Source organism: Amblyomma americanum, chromosome 11 (genome assembly GCF_052857255.1).
Source record: "Amblyomma americanum isolate KBUSLIRL-KWMA chromosome 11, ASM5285725v1, whole genome shotgun sequence".
NCBI classification, from domain to species: Eukaryota; Metazoa; Arthropoda; class Arachnida; order Ixodida; family Ixodidae; genus Amblyomma; species Amblyomma americanum.
Window position 1 is genome coordinate 1,724,374 of NC_135507.1, and position 16,830 is coordinate 1,741,203.

Consider the following 16,830-nt stretch of genomic DNA (forward strand, 5'->3'; position numbering starts at 1 on the left):
CACTGCATCGTGCACGCATCTCTAACCAACTGAAGTCATGGTCATCAACAACTGAGAGCCAAGAATGTTTTTCTGTTAGAAAGTGGTCCAGAGTGCCGTATGGAGTAACAGTGGAACACGAAAAACCATTCTTGTTACCGACCCCTTCTCCCAAATCAGATAAAAGATAGAAAAATGAGAGGGAAAATGCTGACCTGAGCCAAGCTTCTGATTCCTTGGGAAATGCACAGCTTGAAGGCACTCTTGAACTCCTGCACATCTCCACTGAGGCTGAAAAAGGTTGGGAAGTGGAGAAGGCACACACACTGCTTTTTGTTTAACAACAAACCATGCATGTCCTACAGTAGAACACATAGCAGTAAATTTAATATATTTCAACAGCTGCCAACAATGCAAGTCCCACGAAACAAGTCATTCATGATGCTACAAGCAATGTTCAATATGCCAACAACAAAGAGCTTCTAAAAAAGTGATGAGAGTACCATTTTCTAACAAAATGCCACAGATAATGGGAGTGCATAAGCACCTACAGAACTCTACTAATGAATATTATTTAATCTAGGCACTGTTAAATAACTCACGTAAAAAGTTCTGATATATACTGCTGAGTTGGAGGAGGAGGAAACACTAATTACCGCAGAGTGTTTATAGGGCCTCACTCGAGGCAAAGTTAATGTCCAATGTGCAAATCATAACAGGTAATTAAACTACTTTTTACATATACAAAAAAAGTGGCATGACAGCCTTCTGGTAATCTCCTATTCAAAACTACAGTTTCATCTCTTTTGTTTTTCTAACATAATTTAGGGTGACTTTTGGTATTTATTGGTATCTTTTTATAACCGCCTCCGCTGTAAACTAAACACACACTATGATGCTCATGGCACACTGTTCTAGGTTGCCAGTTCATTGGTGTTAAACAGCTTGAGAAGTAATAGAATTAAGATTGTTATTTATCAAACACAGAAGACAACCCCTGTGGGAGCACTGCTACCTTTGGAGTAGGGCATGTGTGCACCAAGCTACTCTTTTTGTCTGGTACCATCTGCCAAATGGCACATCCCAATTTTTCAAACACAGTAAACTCTCTTAAATGCAACTAAACGAAAGCAGGACTGTGATAACCCATATCACATGTAGTGGGAAGAAGCACACACATTCACTGCAGGAAACTTGCAGATTAAAAGCTAAGCACTGTGCCCGATATCTCATGTTATGTTTTTGTGCAAACACTTTGCCTGTTTACTTGCAATAGGCTGATTACCCAATGCATTTTTTATCAAGGACAACGGACATGAAACAGAAATATGTAACATATGCAAGATGCTACTGAATTTACTTCGGAAAGGCATTCGAACATTCTCTGCACAACTTCAATGAGCACAATGACGTCACAGAGCCTGCCGGCTATAAATCTGCTGTCTCGGCCATCTTTCTTCAGAGGACATGGCAACCCTGCCGTGATGATGTCGCCTCATGTGTCTCTGCATATGTAGATTAGTTCCACAAGATATGGTTTTTGTAGCGATTCCCTGTCTAGTTGTGTTGCTATGTCCACATATATTGCTAAATTGTATCAGCGACTGCTTTTTAGTGGCACACCTGTTATTGAAACTTTCAGGAGATGTTTAGGAAAACCCTGGGCCTAATTCAGAATCTGTTTTATACGAAATTTTCCATACCAAGAAAGACATTTTGGCTAAAGTTGCCATAATTCAAGAAAAACAAGCATCATCTGAGGTCGGTGTGGTGAAAATGTAAACTAGACGCGAAGCCAATGAAAGAAGCTCGTGGTGCCCAATGAATCCCAGATAAGGCTTTCAAAAATTGAAACTACTGTGAGTGACTAGCAGCTGGAAATTGCTGCACTATCCAAGCAACCTGATGACTTGGAAAATCAGTTTCAGTCTAACAACTAGATTGTAAGAGGTATACTACTAGAAGAAGAGAATGAAAGCGAAGAGACATTAGGTTTCTGGAAGAAAACTTTGAGAAAAGCTGAGCACTACTGAAACAATTCAACGTCTTGGAAAAGTGACCACGGGGAAACATCGCCCAGTTATCATTAGAATTGGAGATTTCAGAAAAAAAACGAAGATCATGGGAAAACTGTTCAAAGCTTAGGAGAGGGAAAATAAACTTTTCAGAGGATTATTCTAAAAGAGTGCATGAAATTTGGAAAACTTCTGGAATTCCACTGCACATGGAAGTAAAAATGGAGCCAAGGTAAAGCTATTATTAGATAAGATGACGGTACACAAAATCCTATACGCCTGCATCGAAACAACAAATCAAAGGTACAAATGCAACACTCCTTCAGAGCTTAGTGACTGACATGGTCAAAATCTTTCAGAATCATAAATGCGAATGCAAGAAGCGCACTAAGCAAACTTGCTGAATTAGAAAGCATAATCACTGAATATGATCCTCACATAATAGTAGTCACCGAAACATGGCTGCATAAGGATATACCAGATGCCGAAGTTACTCCTCCTAACTGTAACATAGTAAGAAAGTATCGTGAAAACAGAGGTTGGGGGAGTTGCAATATATTTATCAAAGACAACATAGCATTTTCTGTTCTTTGGATATGAGAGGTGTCGAAGCACTATGGGTTAAAACCAATCAGATAAACAAACAGTCTTCACTGGGGGTACTTACATAGCCCTATAATGGTCCAGTTTACGTACTAGCAAAGTTACGAAGTTTTATGAATTCCAACCTACCTCCCGATAGCAAAACCCTGTTACCTGGGGATTTCAACCTCCCCGGCATTGACTGGTATTAAAAACTACCTGGTACACGAGAGGTGCATAGTTGTGAGCAGTTACTAGATCTGGCTTTCTCTCATAATTTGGTTCAAGTTGTGTATGATTACACAAGGATATGCCCTACGACATCATCCATTCTGGATTTAATTTTTGTTTTGTTTTAATTTTTGTTGTTTTTTGTTTAACTTTAGTTTTTGTTAATTTTTGTTTGTTTTTCTAAATCAATAAAAGCGTCCATCTGCAATCGGGAAATTGTTGAGGGCTTGTCAGAACACAGGATGGTCCTGATGTCATTAAAAGCTTCACCAGATGTCATAGATACTTTCTCCGAAACAACATTACTTAAATTCCTTAATTTTCATGCTGTTGATGATGTTGCTGTCTTGGACTGCCTTGATTACTGATACACAGATTTTAAGCAGCTGTAAGACTCTGGTGCTAGTACGGGCCAACTAAGGGAATTCTTTTCTGAATTGAAAGCATGGTCCCTTGATCGCTCTGTTCCTAAAAAAACAAAGCACACTGACAAAAGAGGTCTTTGGATAACTAGAGAAATATTTCATATCAAAAGAAGGCTAAAATGTAAACAAAAGGTATTTTCACTCAACCTTAATGCCGAAAATAAACTTTATACTGGCCACATGAGTCAGGATTTAAAAGTGCTTCTTAAGGAATCAGATGACAGGTTTTATAATGTGACACTCATGAAATTTCTTCGTGAGTCACCTGGTAAATTCTGGCGTTATATCAACCTGCCGTCTGCCAAGGCCCCTTCTAAAGAACTCCCAGAAGCTTGCTGATGATTTTAATTGTATTTTTCATCTGTTCATATTCTTGATAAAGGTGTACTGCCTCCTTTTGAAGATGAAACTAAAAGGCCTATATGATGTTTGAAAATTACCACTTAATATTCAGTCATTAAATGCAGAACTATTTTCAGCATGGTAAAAAAAAAGGTGCTTTCCTCATACTACTCGTCATCTCAAATCTTCTAAACAAGTGCACGCTGTGATCTAGAGTTGTTCCTCTCTATGCAAATAAAAAGGAATCACTTGCCTGGCATTTTGATTTGTTTCTTGCAAATCAAATATAGCCAAAAAAACTTCCAACACCCCCCCCCCCAAAAAAAAAACAAAAGAACAAAGTTTCAAGGTCTCAACTCATCTAGTGGATGCAGCTGAAACCATTTTTAAACAAATCATTGAAACCTTAAGATAGGTGGCCACACAGCATAAGTGGGACTGCTGTGTCCCACTGCCTCTTACGAGCAATTTAGTATGAGGAAGAAGGTGGGACGTATGAGTCCCTTGTTCCACAAAGGGTTAAGTGACCACCCAAGGCTGCCACTGCCATTGGCCAAGCAAAGTAACAGGGATTAGTGTCAATATACTAGCAGGACAGCAGCTTACTGAGGTTCACTGTTAAATGAACTCACCAACACCCAAAATTTTAACAATTTTTTGTGGGATAGTGCTCCATCGTATATGTCCCACAACAACCACCAATATAGTATTTACTCACATAGTCTGCGCGCTTTTTTCTTTGAATTAAGGCTTGAAAAAGGGGGGGTGCAAATTACATGGAAACGTTGTGAACACATCGTAAAAAAACTCTACAAAGGTCAACTGTACTCTACATTGGAATCAATATGCCGACCACCATACTAACACCCCTTGTTGGCCTAAAAAAAAAAAGTTGATTCCAAATATAGGACACGTACCTCCCCCCCAACCCATGTTATGTAGATCCAAGTGGGATGCCATGGCGGCACATGCACAGCTCAAAGCAACGAAAGTGCAACAATACAATCGTGAAGCCAGCAGTTCGAGAGGAATGAGATAACAGGCAATAAAATGGCACCCCTCACGTACGGCCCAGCTGACTAGCAGCAAGTCGAACACCAAATGGTTCGGCAGTTTCGAATTCCCGCCCGCATTCAACTGTTCGACCAAGAAAGCGACCACCAATGCGAGCGAGCTGGGTAAACGGCGCATAATTCGTCCTATCACCACTCACCAGCTTGCACTTTTCGCAGCCACACACGGCAACGTGGCAGTGCCAATCTTCACAAGCCTGCCTTGCGCGCACCCGCATGCATATGCTGGTGGTCTCGCACCGCAGAGAGCATAAAATATACGTGTAAAAGTTCTCTTTTTTATAAACCCAGATATTAAATCAGGGGTGCTCAAGTTACCCGAGTATATGGAGTAAATGAAGGATACTAGTTTAAAGAATGGTACGAACACCCTTGAAGAACTTCCACTGCAAGGGATGCCACATTTTTAAACTTACCAGTTCATAATTTCGCCCGTCTTTGTTTTGTCAAAGAAGCACATGTCCTGCTTGAGCACAGACTCCAACAGTGCCTGGCGAAGTCTCGTCGCATAACGCTCTCCAGTGAATGACAGTGTTGATATGTAGATAGCCGTGAACACACTCTGGAAAATTAATAGCCACAGCACTTTCTCAGCCACATTTATATGATTGATAAGGTTAGGACTTGATTTTGATGGCTGCGAACACACCCTAAAAGCAGTGGAAAAAGAGGTGTTTCAAGCCCGTAAATGTATAACAAAAAATACACAGTATTGTGATAAAGATGAAGTGTGGCAAGTGCGCTGCACGCACTCGCGCGCATGGGGGGAGAGAAGACGACGAAGTAGGAGAATACAGATCGGCTCGACCGTACGCTACGTGTACTGTTTCATTGCTAATTATCATTACTACGATACAACATATTTTGGCGACGAGGATGCTGTTTTGATTCGGGACCTTCACGTGGCCTGCTCACCATCCGTCATGGGCTTTTCTGGGCTTCAGCCACCACCAACCTTCCTGCTGACTCCTGGTCGTCCTACCCTTCCATGGGAGCAATGGGAGCTGGCGTTCCGGAATTACATGCTGGCCTCTGGTGCCTCTACTCTGGGCGCGGACAGGCGGAAGGCCATCCTGCTGAATTGCCTCGGACTGGAAGGTCAGCGCATTTTTTATACATTGGCGCCGCCGTCGTCCACTCCAGCGCCTACAGCTGCGGCTTCGCACTCCGGTGACGCGGCGCCCTGCCTTGACGAATTTGATGCGGCGATATCCATCCTGTCGGAGCATTACAAATCGTCCGTGAATGTAATCGCCGCACGTCATCGCTTTCGCCGTCGAGTTCAGGCTCCAGGAGAGATAACCGATGAGTACGTCGCTGTCCTTCGCAGCCTTGTGGTGGTGGTAGTGGTTTATTTAAAATAAAAATAACATAAAAGGAAGGTAAAAGATATTTGCTAGCCCCGGCATCTGCCATCACGTGCGGCGGCACCTGAGCTGGGGCAGCGGAAATAAAGGATAGCAGGCAGGTGGGAGAAATGAAATAAAAGAGGTGAGGGGACAGAAGAAAGACATGGGGGGAGGTAAATAGTACACTACATAAAATAGATATACACTGCATAAAAACATTAAAAGTAAACACTATAAATGCAAAATAAATATACTATATACATTATTTACACAAACAGTCAAAAAGGAGAAGACCTCGAGTTGCCATCTGCGTGAGCGCCTACTCATGGAAGGCTCCTCCTTGACTCTGTCGCGCGCCATGCTCCTTGCTCGACAGTGTGAGCAAGCTTCCCGGGAAGCCAGGGAATTGACTGAGGAGGACGCTCCAGTACATCGTGTGAGATGCGAGCGCGGATCGAGACAAACACCACCTCAGGCCCATTGCTGCAAGTGCCAAAGTCAACCATCACAACCTGCTGCTGCAATACCAGAGCGCATGTGCTACCGCTGCGGTTCTACAACTCACCTAGCGAACAACCCTGCATGCCGAGCCTGCAACCGCAAGTGTCGTCGGTGCGGCAAGGTGGGCCATTTCGACTCTCTCTGCAAGTCGTCCGACCGTCCTGTTCAAGTTCAGCAAGTTGCAGATACTGCTGACACATCGTCGATGCCGGATGGCTCCAGCAGTGCGTCTATTCTCAATGTTGAAAGTCAAAAACACGGAATTTTCACCTCAGTCCTGATTGAAGGCAAGTTCATCCGCTTCCTGATTGACACCGGCTCATCTGTGTCAATTATTTCTGAAGATCTATACCACCGATTCTTCGCTAAATGTTTCCCGCTTAAATCAACTGCAGTTCAACTATTGGACTATTCTAAGTCTCGGATTATAGTCCAAGGGTGTTTTGTTGCCACAGCAAAGTTCCACGACCGTACCGCCTGCATCCTGTTGCACGTTGTCTCGGGAGGCACAACGCTGCTGGGCCTGGATTCCATTGCCGCTCTACAAATGAAGATCAAAGGTGCAGCGTTGGAATGTCTTTCCATGACACCTGATACGCCTCTGTTACCTCCTGAGCTACGTCCACACTTCGAACATCTCTTCTCCAAGGAACTCGGAGTTGCTCGTGGCTACGTGCACAAAGTCAGAGTGCAGGATTCCGTTTCTCCTGTTGCTTGCAAGCTCCGACGGCTGCCGTTTGCCATTCGTCAGCAGGTGTCCGAGGAACTCCAGAAGCTTGAAGCTCAAGACATCATTGAACGGGTCGACGCTTCCAAGTGGATTTCACCCATAGTCGTGGCTCGGAAAAAAGATGGCTCCATCCGAATGTGCGTCGATTTGCGTGAGCCGAACAAGGCTATTGTGGTCGACAGTTTTCCTTTGCCTCAAACGGAAGAACTTCTACATAGCTTGGCCGGGTCACAGCGTTTTTCGAAGTTGGACCTTGCCTTGGCTTACCATCAAGTACCACTTAGCCCTGAGAGTCGGGAATTGACCACATTCATTACCCATGATGGCCTCTTCCGCTTCAAACGAGTGTGTTTCGGCCTTGCTTCGGCGCCTTCGGCTTTTCAGAAGATGATGCACTTAATTTTAAAAGGGTGCAAAGGTGTCCTCTTCTACATCGACGACATCATAGTCCATGGCACCTCCCGACAGGAGCACCTGACCAACCTTCGTGCTGTTCTCGAGCGCCTGTCCCAAGCCGGACTCAAGCTCAACCACAAATGTGTCTTCGATGTTCCGAAGCTCACTTTCTTGGGGCATGTTGTCAGCGGTGAAGGACTGTTTCCGCTTTCTTCTGCCATCGAGGCGATTACGAAGGCTCCGACTCCATCTAACATCAGCGAACTTCACTCCCTCCTTGGACTTGCGGGTTTCTACTCCAAGTTTATCCCGCATTACTCCGACGTCGTTGAGCCTATGCGCGCCCTACTTCGAGGCAGCGACTCCGCCTTCACTTGGACTGCTGCTGTGGATTCAAGCTTCAAACTACTGAAGTCCATGTTGACGTCATGTGACGTGTTGCATTTTTTTGATCCTGCCCTTCCCGTGGTCGTAACGACTGACGCTTCCGGATATGGTCTTGGGGCAGTGCTTCAGCAAGACAACGGCCATTCCCTGCAAACTGTTGCGTTTGCCTCCCGTACCTTGACACCCCAAGAAAGAAAGTACTCTGTTGGTGAACGTGAGGCCCTAGCTTGCGTTTGGGCGTGCGAACTGTGGCACATGTATTTGTGGGGCCGGCCTTTTGTTCTACGCACCGACCACAGTGCACTTGTCATTTTGCTGTCGACGAAAGAAACGGGCCATCGGCCGTTGCGAATTTCACGTTGGTCGGCTCGCCTGTTGTGCTACAACTACACTGTAGAGTACCGCAATGGCAATGACAACTCTGTTGCGGATGCTCTGTCTCGCCTTCCCTTACCGACCACATCGTGCAGTGAGCCCAGTGAGTTCGACGCCAGTGACGACGACTTCGTCTGCCTGCTATCGCCAGCCGTGACTCTACAAGAGCTTCAAGAGGCAACCATCAGCGACCCGGCAGTTGCTCAAGCCATCCAGTTTACATCGGCGACATGGCCGGACAAGAAATCCCTACCGGAGAACCTTAGGCCATACTATCTCCTGCGCTCGGAGCTGTCCGTCGTGCAAGGCGTCTTGTACCGAGGTGACAGGCTCGTCGTTCCCGAAAGTTTGCGACGACGCCTCATGGACATCGCGCACGAGTCACACCCCGGGATCAGCCGCACGAAAAGTCGACTGCGAGAGCTCTACTGGTGGCCGCGAATGGACGAGCACGTCGAAGAAATGGTACGGACATGAGTCGTGTGCCAGTCCTGTGACAAATCGGCTCGTCCGGTGGCAGCTCCTCTGCAACCTGTCGCCTTCCCAGAGAAACCTTGGGATAAGGTTGCCATTGATATCGTGGGGCCTTTCGACCAAGCTCCCAGTGGCTGCCGCTTCGCGATTACTTTCATGGATTATTACAGTAAGTGGCCAGAAGTTGTCTTCGCTGATGCCATCACAACTCAAACCGTTCAAGAATTCCTGCTTGGCCTCTTCGCTCATGAGGGTTACCCTCAAGAGATTGTCTCTGACCACGGACCTCAATTTTCATCGATGGCCATGCAAACTTTCCTCCGTGAACGGGGGATACGCCATTGCTACTCTTCAGTGTACCATCCCCAAGCTAATGGACTCGTTGAACGATTCAATCGAGTGCTTAAGACCTACATTCAGCTAGCTCTGTGCGAGCGACGCAACCTACGTACAGCGATTGTGGACTACCTCGGTGTCTACCGCTGTACGCCCCATGCCACGACAGGAATTGCACCAGCTGTCCTACTTCATGGCCGGTTGCCCCGCACAAGACTTAACGTCGTAGGACTGCCGGATCAGTCCTTCTCAATGGATCCGACAAAAGCGCTTAAGCTTTTGCGGCAGAGGCTTGACGAGAAGCAAGCGCAATACAAGCTTTATGCGGACCAGCGGAGTGGCGCCCAGTGTCGTGACTTTCAGATTGGCCAGTACGTGCGTGTCCGCAAACCAAATGTGCGAGGCAAACTGTCAGCTCGGTTTTCGGAGCCTCGGAAGGTTGTGGAGCAGCGTGGACCTGCATCTTATCTGCTGGATGATGGGCGAGTGTGGCACTCGTCCAAGTTTTCTGCGGTTCGCCCAGAAGTAGTTCAGCAGCAACTGTCCTCCTCAGCTCCAGCAGCCCTTTTCGCTGATATTTCGCCGCCTATCGACGGCAACCGAATGCCGCCGCCCAGTCCACAGTCCGGAACCGTGGTCCAGGGTCCTTCTTCGGACGCGCCTTCAATCCATATGATGCCAGCCGTTCCGCCCGCTCCGGAATCGGCAGCCGCTCCTCAACCCTCGTGTAGTAAATCCACAGCGGCAACTGCGGCTTCACCTCCTGTGCCGCCGCGCCGAAGTACTCGCAAAAAGAAGCGGCCCGCATGGTTCAAGGACTATGACATCCGCTAGACATTTTGTTTTTTTTAAGTGCGGCGGAAATGTGACAAAGATGAAGTGTGGCAAGTGCGCTGCACGCACTCGCGCGCATGGGGGGAGAGAAGACAACGAAGTAGGAGAATACAGATCGGCTCGACCGTATGCTACGTGTACTGTTCCATTGCTAATTATCATTACTACGATACAACAAGTATTAATGCAGACTTTGACATTCAGGACAAAAATTAGAGCAAAGCTTACCAGTTAGGCACACAGGGTCTCCGGAAAATTTTTTTGAGTGGGGGAGCAAGACTTCCAAGTTTGTTTTGTTATGTATTTATTTATTTCATGTTGAATTTGCATATTAAATTCTATATTTTGCTTATATCTTTCTCATCTTGCACTGTTCAAAGGTAATCTGTTAATGCTTATAAAACTTGAGTTGGGCAGCCTTATAGATAAACACACAGTTACAGTTTACTTTCAACATCCACAATGTTGACGGACTTCCTGTGACTACAGCTTGACGATGTCAGGGAGCTGGTGACAGGCAACAGTGACAGCAATACTGTACTTTTTTACAAACATACGTTGCTAATAAAGAACTTCAACAACGCAGGGTAACAAATAAGAAGTGAAGCAAAAGTAACACAATTATATGCATGATACATTATTTAAAAAAAAAGGTAACTTTCCAATACACGATGAATGTGCACATGAAAAGTACACAACAATATCATTTTAGGCTGTTTACATGCGCTACAATGGCAAAATGAAACTGTGGAGTGCAGAAAGTTACGTGTTATTGAAGCACTGCTAACAATAGAATGATGCAGTTTGTTTAATAAGACTAATACATTGCAAGTTAAGGACTGCAAAAGGTCATTTGTTCGGTGGCGAGGAATCACCCATTCCTCAGAGGCACGTGTTATAGAGATATTAGAACGTGATGCAGCACCCGACAGACATATTAAAAATTGTTTATACTTTTCGCTGGCAAAGTGTAAGTGATAGAAAAGACAACGGCTGCCGCGGTGGCTCAGTGGTTATGGCGCTCAGCTGCTGACCTCAAAGACGCGGGTTCGGTCCCAGCCGCGGCGGTCAAACTTCGATGAGGGCGAAATTCTAGAGGCCCGTGTGTTGTGCGATGTCAGTGCACGTTAAAGAACCCCAGGTGGTCAAAACTTCTGGAGGCCTTCACAACCGTGTCTCTCATAGCCTGAGTCGCTTTGGGACGTTAAACCCCCATAAACCAAACCAGAAAACGGCGGCTGTAAAGAGATTGAATACTAATTATTTGATCCTGATGAAAAAGTTCCCTTGAAGGATGTAAATACCTTGTTGATGCAACGTATGGCTTTTTTCCCTAGGCACAGTAGTACAGTAATGTCATTTTTTAGTCGCTGTTCCCCACACTAAGGTACAATAATTCAGACGCGAGTGAAAAAGGGCATGATAAATTTGCAGCCTGATAGTGATAGGGAACATGTCATGGGTTCGAAACAGGGCGCTTACAGCAGAGGACAGTTTTTTGGCCATTTGTTCAACATGGCTATCCCTGTCAAACGACTTGGAAATGCTACCCCTAATATTTTTGTTTATTTACAATATTAAGGTGTTGCAGACCTATTTTTAATTCATGACTAAGAGCTACACGTTTATTTTTAGGGGTGAATAAACTCCCTTAGTTTTTTTTTGCATTTATTTTCAAACTATTACCTGGGACCAGCTGTATAGTTTTCACATGCTATTAGCCATTCCAAACAAATAGGCTTCATTATCTGAACTAAAGAACGAACTAGTCATGCACGTACAGTACAAAAATGGCATTATGGTCGACAAACATAAGGCCATTTACGTAGACATTAAACAGAAACGGCCCAAGGATGCTGCCTTGTTAGAAAGCGGAGTGATAGCCATTAATATCAAAGCATTGGGTTTGGCCAGTTAGGTACGACTGCAAAAGCGTGTTTGGTAATCCACGAACACCATAAAGACCTAATTTATTAAAAAGGGTTGAATGACAGATAGGATCAAAAGCTTTACTAAAATCAACAAAAACTCCCAAGGTTATTTTATTAGCCTCTATGTTTTTTATTTGCCAACTTCATTTTGCATTAGAAGAGTAGATTCGGTAGACATGCCTTTCCGAAAACCATGCTGACAATCAAATAAAATGTTATGCTTGGTAAAGAAGCAATCGAATCGGGTGAGCACAATCTTCTCAAAGCCCTTTGAAGAGACTGGAATGACAGATTGTAGTTGTTGAAGTTGTCTTTCTCTCCTCCTTTATATATGTTATCTGGGAAGCTGCCTGATGCCAGTGAAAGGCTATAGATATGCACTAATTACGAACACATAAGATCGATGACATTCTTTTTAGCTCTAATCTGGATACTGTCAATGTCTAGAGCTTTACTGTTCTTGAAGCATAAAACGTGGTGTTCACTTCTGATCCGTTCATCGGTCTCAAACACATGGTTTCTGAGCAATTGCACTGTAGGGAACTGGAGGCGTTACTAATCAGTGGGTCTCCATTTGGTCTGCCGGTAAAGTGGGAGTTAAAGTGGTATGATAATGCGAACCTGAAAAGCATTTTACCTTCAACAATGAGCACAAGCACATCAGTACGACTAAGGCACGCTCCAATTGCACCATTAATAATTTGCTAAGTTCGCTCTGGTCGAGACATAGATATGTTGCTAAACAGTTGTTGGTACTTTCACTTTCCTCAGTTCGGCCGTAGTGCTATTGTGAAGCTTCTTAAAAGCTGCCGGTGTTGATGGACCTTATTTCTTAAAAATGCATCACACAGCTTATTCTTCTGAGGAATTAACTGCACATGCTCGGGATGAATCCAAGGTTTCCTTGGTTGCTTTTTAAGCTGGAGAGCTTTTATTGGAAAACAACAAATGTAAAGTTTCAAAAACATGGTCATAAAGGTACTGTAGGCGTCACTGTCTGTGGCTTCCTTAAGGACCGAAGTCCAGCCATTATTCATAATTTTATTACGAAACCACCCCAGGTTAGAATTACTTAAGCTTTGGTACGTGACCACAGGCAGACGTGGTCTCCCTCAGCGAGTGAAGAAATTTATAGGCTATAAATAAGATGTAAATATGGGACAGTGATCACTAATTCCACAGCAAATGGTGCCAGTTGAAACTATGGTTGTGTCGGCTTTAGTGATGAAAAGGTCCAAAATAGTAGAAGTCGTTCGCATTACTCGGGTACGTGTCACAATCACGTTTCGGAAATGAGAAGATGTTATTCTGCACATTAGAGCTTTGGACAGAACACTCTCAGAGTAAAGTTTAATGTTTAAATCGCTACCTAAAACGAGCCTTAAGCCATTAATAGAGACAAAATCAAGAACTGAGCCAACAAAATCTAAAAAATCTACTAGTACTAGACGAAGGGGGACCATGCATGACACGGAAAAGGGTGTTGTTATTTTGCAAACAAACGGCCTCATAATTCGGGCTTATCACTGTAAAATGGGGGATCTTGTCACAACAAATAGACTTTTAAACATAAACTGCTGCACCACTCTGCATTTGGCAGTTCGGTGAGCAGAAAAAAGTTTTAGAGCCATCAAGGCCAGGCGCAGTATCAGGTGAAGGGAACCATGTTTCGGCTAGCATAGTAACATTATATTTGAAGGTAAACTGCTCGAGATAGAGCATGAATTGGTCACTCTTGTTGATGATAGAACAAGCATTAGTGTGAAGAATAGATATTACAGTTTGGTTGTCAGCGCAAATTTGGAGCAATTCAGGACTAACAAACTCTTGATAATACTCACGCAGAGCCATGAAAAAAAAAAGAATTCACAGTTACGTGGGGAACAGAGTTCTATGCAATCTTGTCGAGGCTATCAGCAGAACTAATCTCAACTGACGCACTACCCTCAGTCTTACGTGCACAAGTACACCCATTTTGTGTCCATACATATCAGCAATGAAAGTGGCACTTTGTAGCGATGGCCAAGGATAGAAGTTCTTTCAGACTGGGGCATAAGTGCTTATTGACAAACATAGGGCGACTATTGCTAATAGGAGTGTCTTCAACTTGGCTTGTATCAGGTGCCAAGTTGAGGGAAGCATTTGCGAGACATTGTTTCCTGGCGTTTCAGAGAACACAGTACCTCAGCTTGTGGCTTTTGAACTGCACAACAATGTTCTTTGTATCTGTAACCCACATTGGCATGTGATGACAGTCCTAGATTTCAGCAGGAGATATCGCTTCACCCACGGCAATGCCCACTTTCCCGACAATCGTCACATCTACTTTGATGACCCCCTTTATTTTCAAGTCACACCGTCGCGAATACTGGTCGCACTGGACAAGTTTACTTTCTAGTGCTGTTATCCTCCTTTCATTCTCTGTACATCTTCCATGAAGGCACTCATTTTCCTTTTTTAAGCCCTCGTTTTCTGCCACAACAACATTAAGCTGCCTTTTTAATTCTTAAAATTCCTCATTTATGATCGTTAAATTTTTTTTACCTCTACCATTTTGGCGCGGCTATCTCTGTCGGTGTTTTGCGTGCCATTCGTCATGACAATGCTTCAACAAAGGCAGTTTCCTAAAGATAAAGGTTTGAATGGGGCAGCAGCAGCAACAACAGCGCTTTGCAAAGATAAAAATATTCAAACTTATGTAGAAAGACAAACGTGCACAAGAAGAGTAACATGGATTAGATATCTGCACTATGCGCTGTTGAGGCTGCCAGTTCTGCTTTTTCAATTGTGCTAATCATGCTCATGAACAGGGATGAGACAGCCAACGACTTCTGTTGGGACATGATTGGTTCGGGTTACTCAAACAAAATGCTTTACAACTGGCTACGAAGCCAACTGGTTCAGCCCCTGTGCTTTAGAATAAACGACCTAGAATTGAAGCTTTTGTCAGAAATCTGATCTGAGCGCAAGCAGTTGGAGACCAGGCGGGCACTGCCCTCCTTGCCCCTCAGTTCCGAGGTCCCTGTTAGCGCATAATTCAGCGAAAGCTGGTTAGAATTAGTGGCGTTTCCGGCAGGTAAGGTCCGTCTGGCGCATGCATGCAACGAGGACAGAAGCGCTGGCACAAGCATACTTACAGATATTTTATACCCGCGACGAGCCAACTTGGCACACAAATAGCTACTTGGCTTTGCTTTTCTATTTCGCCCACATTTAGCTACTCGGCTGCACCTCTCTTTTCGAGCATGTTAGCCAGCTTTTGTTTGTTTCTGAAACATTTAGATACTTGGCTTAGCCTCTCTGTTTCGAATTCATTTGGCCACTGGGCTTCGCCGCATTATGAGCCAGCACCATCTCTACAGGTGCAGTCTTACACGTTCAGCATGGATATCACGACGTTTTCAACTTTCCCGTAGGAATGGAGAATATACACTTCTGCCAGCATAGCGACTCTTCTACGAAATCCATGGCGCTCACTTTTTGAAAACATCCGTCGCAGCCTCCTTCGCACCTTGTCAACATGGCGTTGAACTCCACAGCTGCGTCTTTTGAGCAAAAAAAAAGGCGCAGTAACTGTCTCATATCTCGATGGACACCTTAACCACAGCCACAGTTGGCATGTGATGACACAGCCGACGGGGGAGGGAGGTAGGCAGGAATGTGGGAGTGAAAGACGAAAGAGAGACTATGGCACCTCTTCCTCCCTTCTTTCTTTTGCTCCCTCCTTTTCCTCACGGCACTGTTTTGCATCCTTCGAAAGGTTCATGGCTGTAGTTCGCCTCCATCAAAACGAGGCCGCCATGGTAGTGTTTGAACCCAACCGTAGCAGCCGCGTTTTGATGGAGGCGAAACGCAAAAGACGCCCGTGTGCTGTGCGATGCCAGTGCACATTAAAGATTCCCAGGTGGTCAAAATTATTCCACAGCCCTCCACTACGGCATCTATTTCTCCCTTTCATCTTTCACTCCTACCTTTATTCCTTCCCTTATGGTGCAGGTGAGGTCTCCATCGAGATGTGAGACAATTATTGCGCCATTTCCATTCCTCGAAAACCACCACACTCCGACTGACGTTATCAGCACTGCAATTGCAAAAGTTGTTCCCATGTATCCGCTTTTGCAATGTCGCTTTTATAACATACATTAAGCATATGCGTAGCTGGCAAAGCTAATTTTAGAGATGATTTACATTTTAACTTGCTCCAGCAACAGCTCATGCATGTAGCTGTTCCTAAAGGAAAGCCCCCGAGTTTTTGGCAGCCCACCACAATATGGAATGCGCCTTCAAATGATGGCGTTTGCTAGTTTGGCAACACAGTACCATTGGGCTCCACCTGGCATGACGGCCCAGTGATTAAGGTGCTCAGTTACTGAGCTGGAGTACCCAGGTTCGAACCTGACCGCGGCGGCCGCGTTTCGAAGGAGGCAAGTAAGTGCGAGTAAAAAACTTTATTGGACAAAAGAGTAGAGTGATGGTCGGGAGGGGATGCCCAGAATATGCAGGTCTCGGACTGCATAGGCCCATTCGACAGCCTTGACCCGAGTGTCTCGGTCGTCGCTGGCCTTTACTGAAAGCCATGCATCAGGTGAGGGAGCAGTCATGGGATCTAAGGGTGGAGGATGCGCTTTACAGTCCCAGATTATATGGTCCAAAGAAGCTTTCTCCCCACAGAATCAGTAGTTTGAACTAGAGATTTGAGTAAATGTGTGAGACCACACATTAGGGTTGGGGAAAGAGTCGGTCTGAAGTCTTCTCCATGCCCCCTGCTGCTCCCTCGAGAGGCAGTGGTGCGGTGGCTGGAATTGCTGTCGTCCAAGCTTGAAATAAGTGGTATGGTCGTGGTAGGAGGTTAGGGCTACGCCAGTTGCCT

General features: G+C 45.1%; 1 protein-coding gene and 1 long non-coding RNA gene across 5 annotated transcripts in view; one reads left to right on the plus strand and one right to left on the minus strand.

Annotated features, from left to right (window-relative positions):
- The window catches only part of LOC144110863 (uncharacterized), a 54,640-nt gene extending 52,320 nt beyond the window's left edge, over positions 1-2,320 (plus strand). For both annotated transcript variants that reach the window (XR_013309937.1, XR_013309936.1), the window contains one exon: positions 1,285-2,320. This is a non-coding gene — a long non-coding RNA (uncharacterized LOC144110863). The remainder of the gene's footprint in view (positions 1-1,284) is intronic.
- LOC144110862 (mitochondrial potassium channel ATP-binding subunit-like) overlaps positions 1-16,830 on the minus strand; it is a 69,081-nt gene that overhangs the window by 40,466 nt on the left and 11,785 nt on the right. For all 3 annotated transcript variants that reach the window (XM_077643937.1, XM_077643935.1, XM_077643936.1), the window contains 2 exons: positions 5,064-5,209; positions 195-270 (listed from right to left, as the gene is read on the minus strand). In XM_077643937.1, coding sequence (XP_077500063.1) covers positions 195-270; positions 5,064-5,209 — 222 coding nt within the window. The remainder of the gene's footprint in view (positions 1-194; positions 271-5,063; positions 5,210-16,830) is intronic.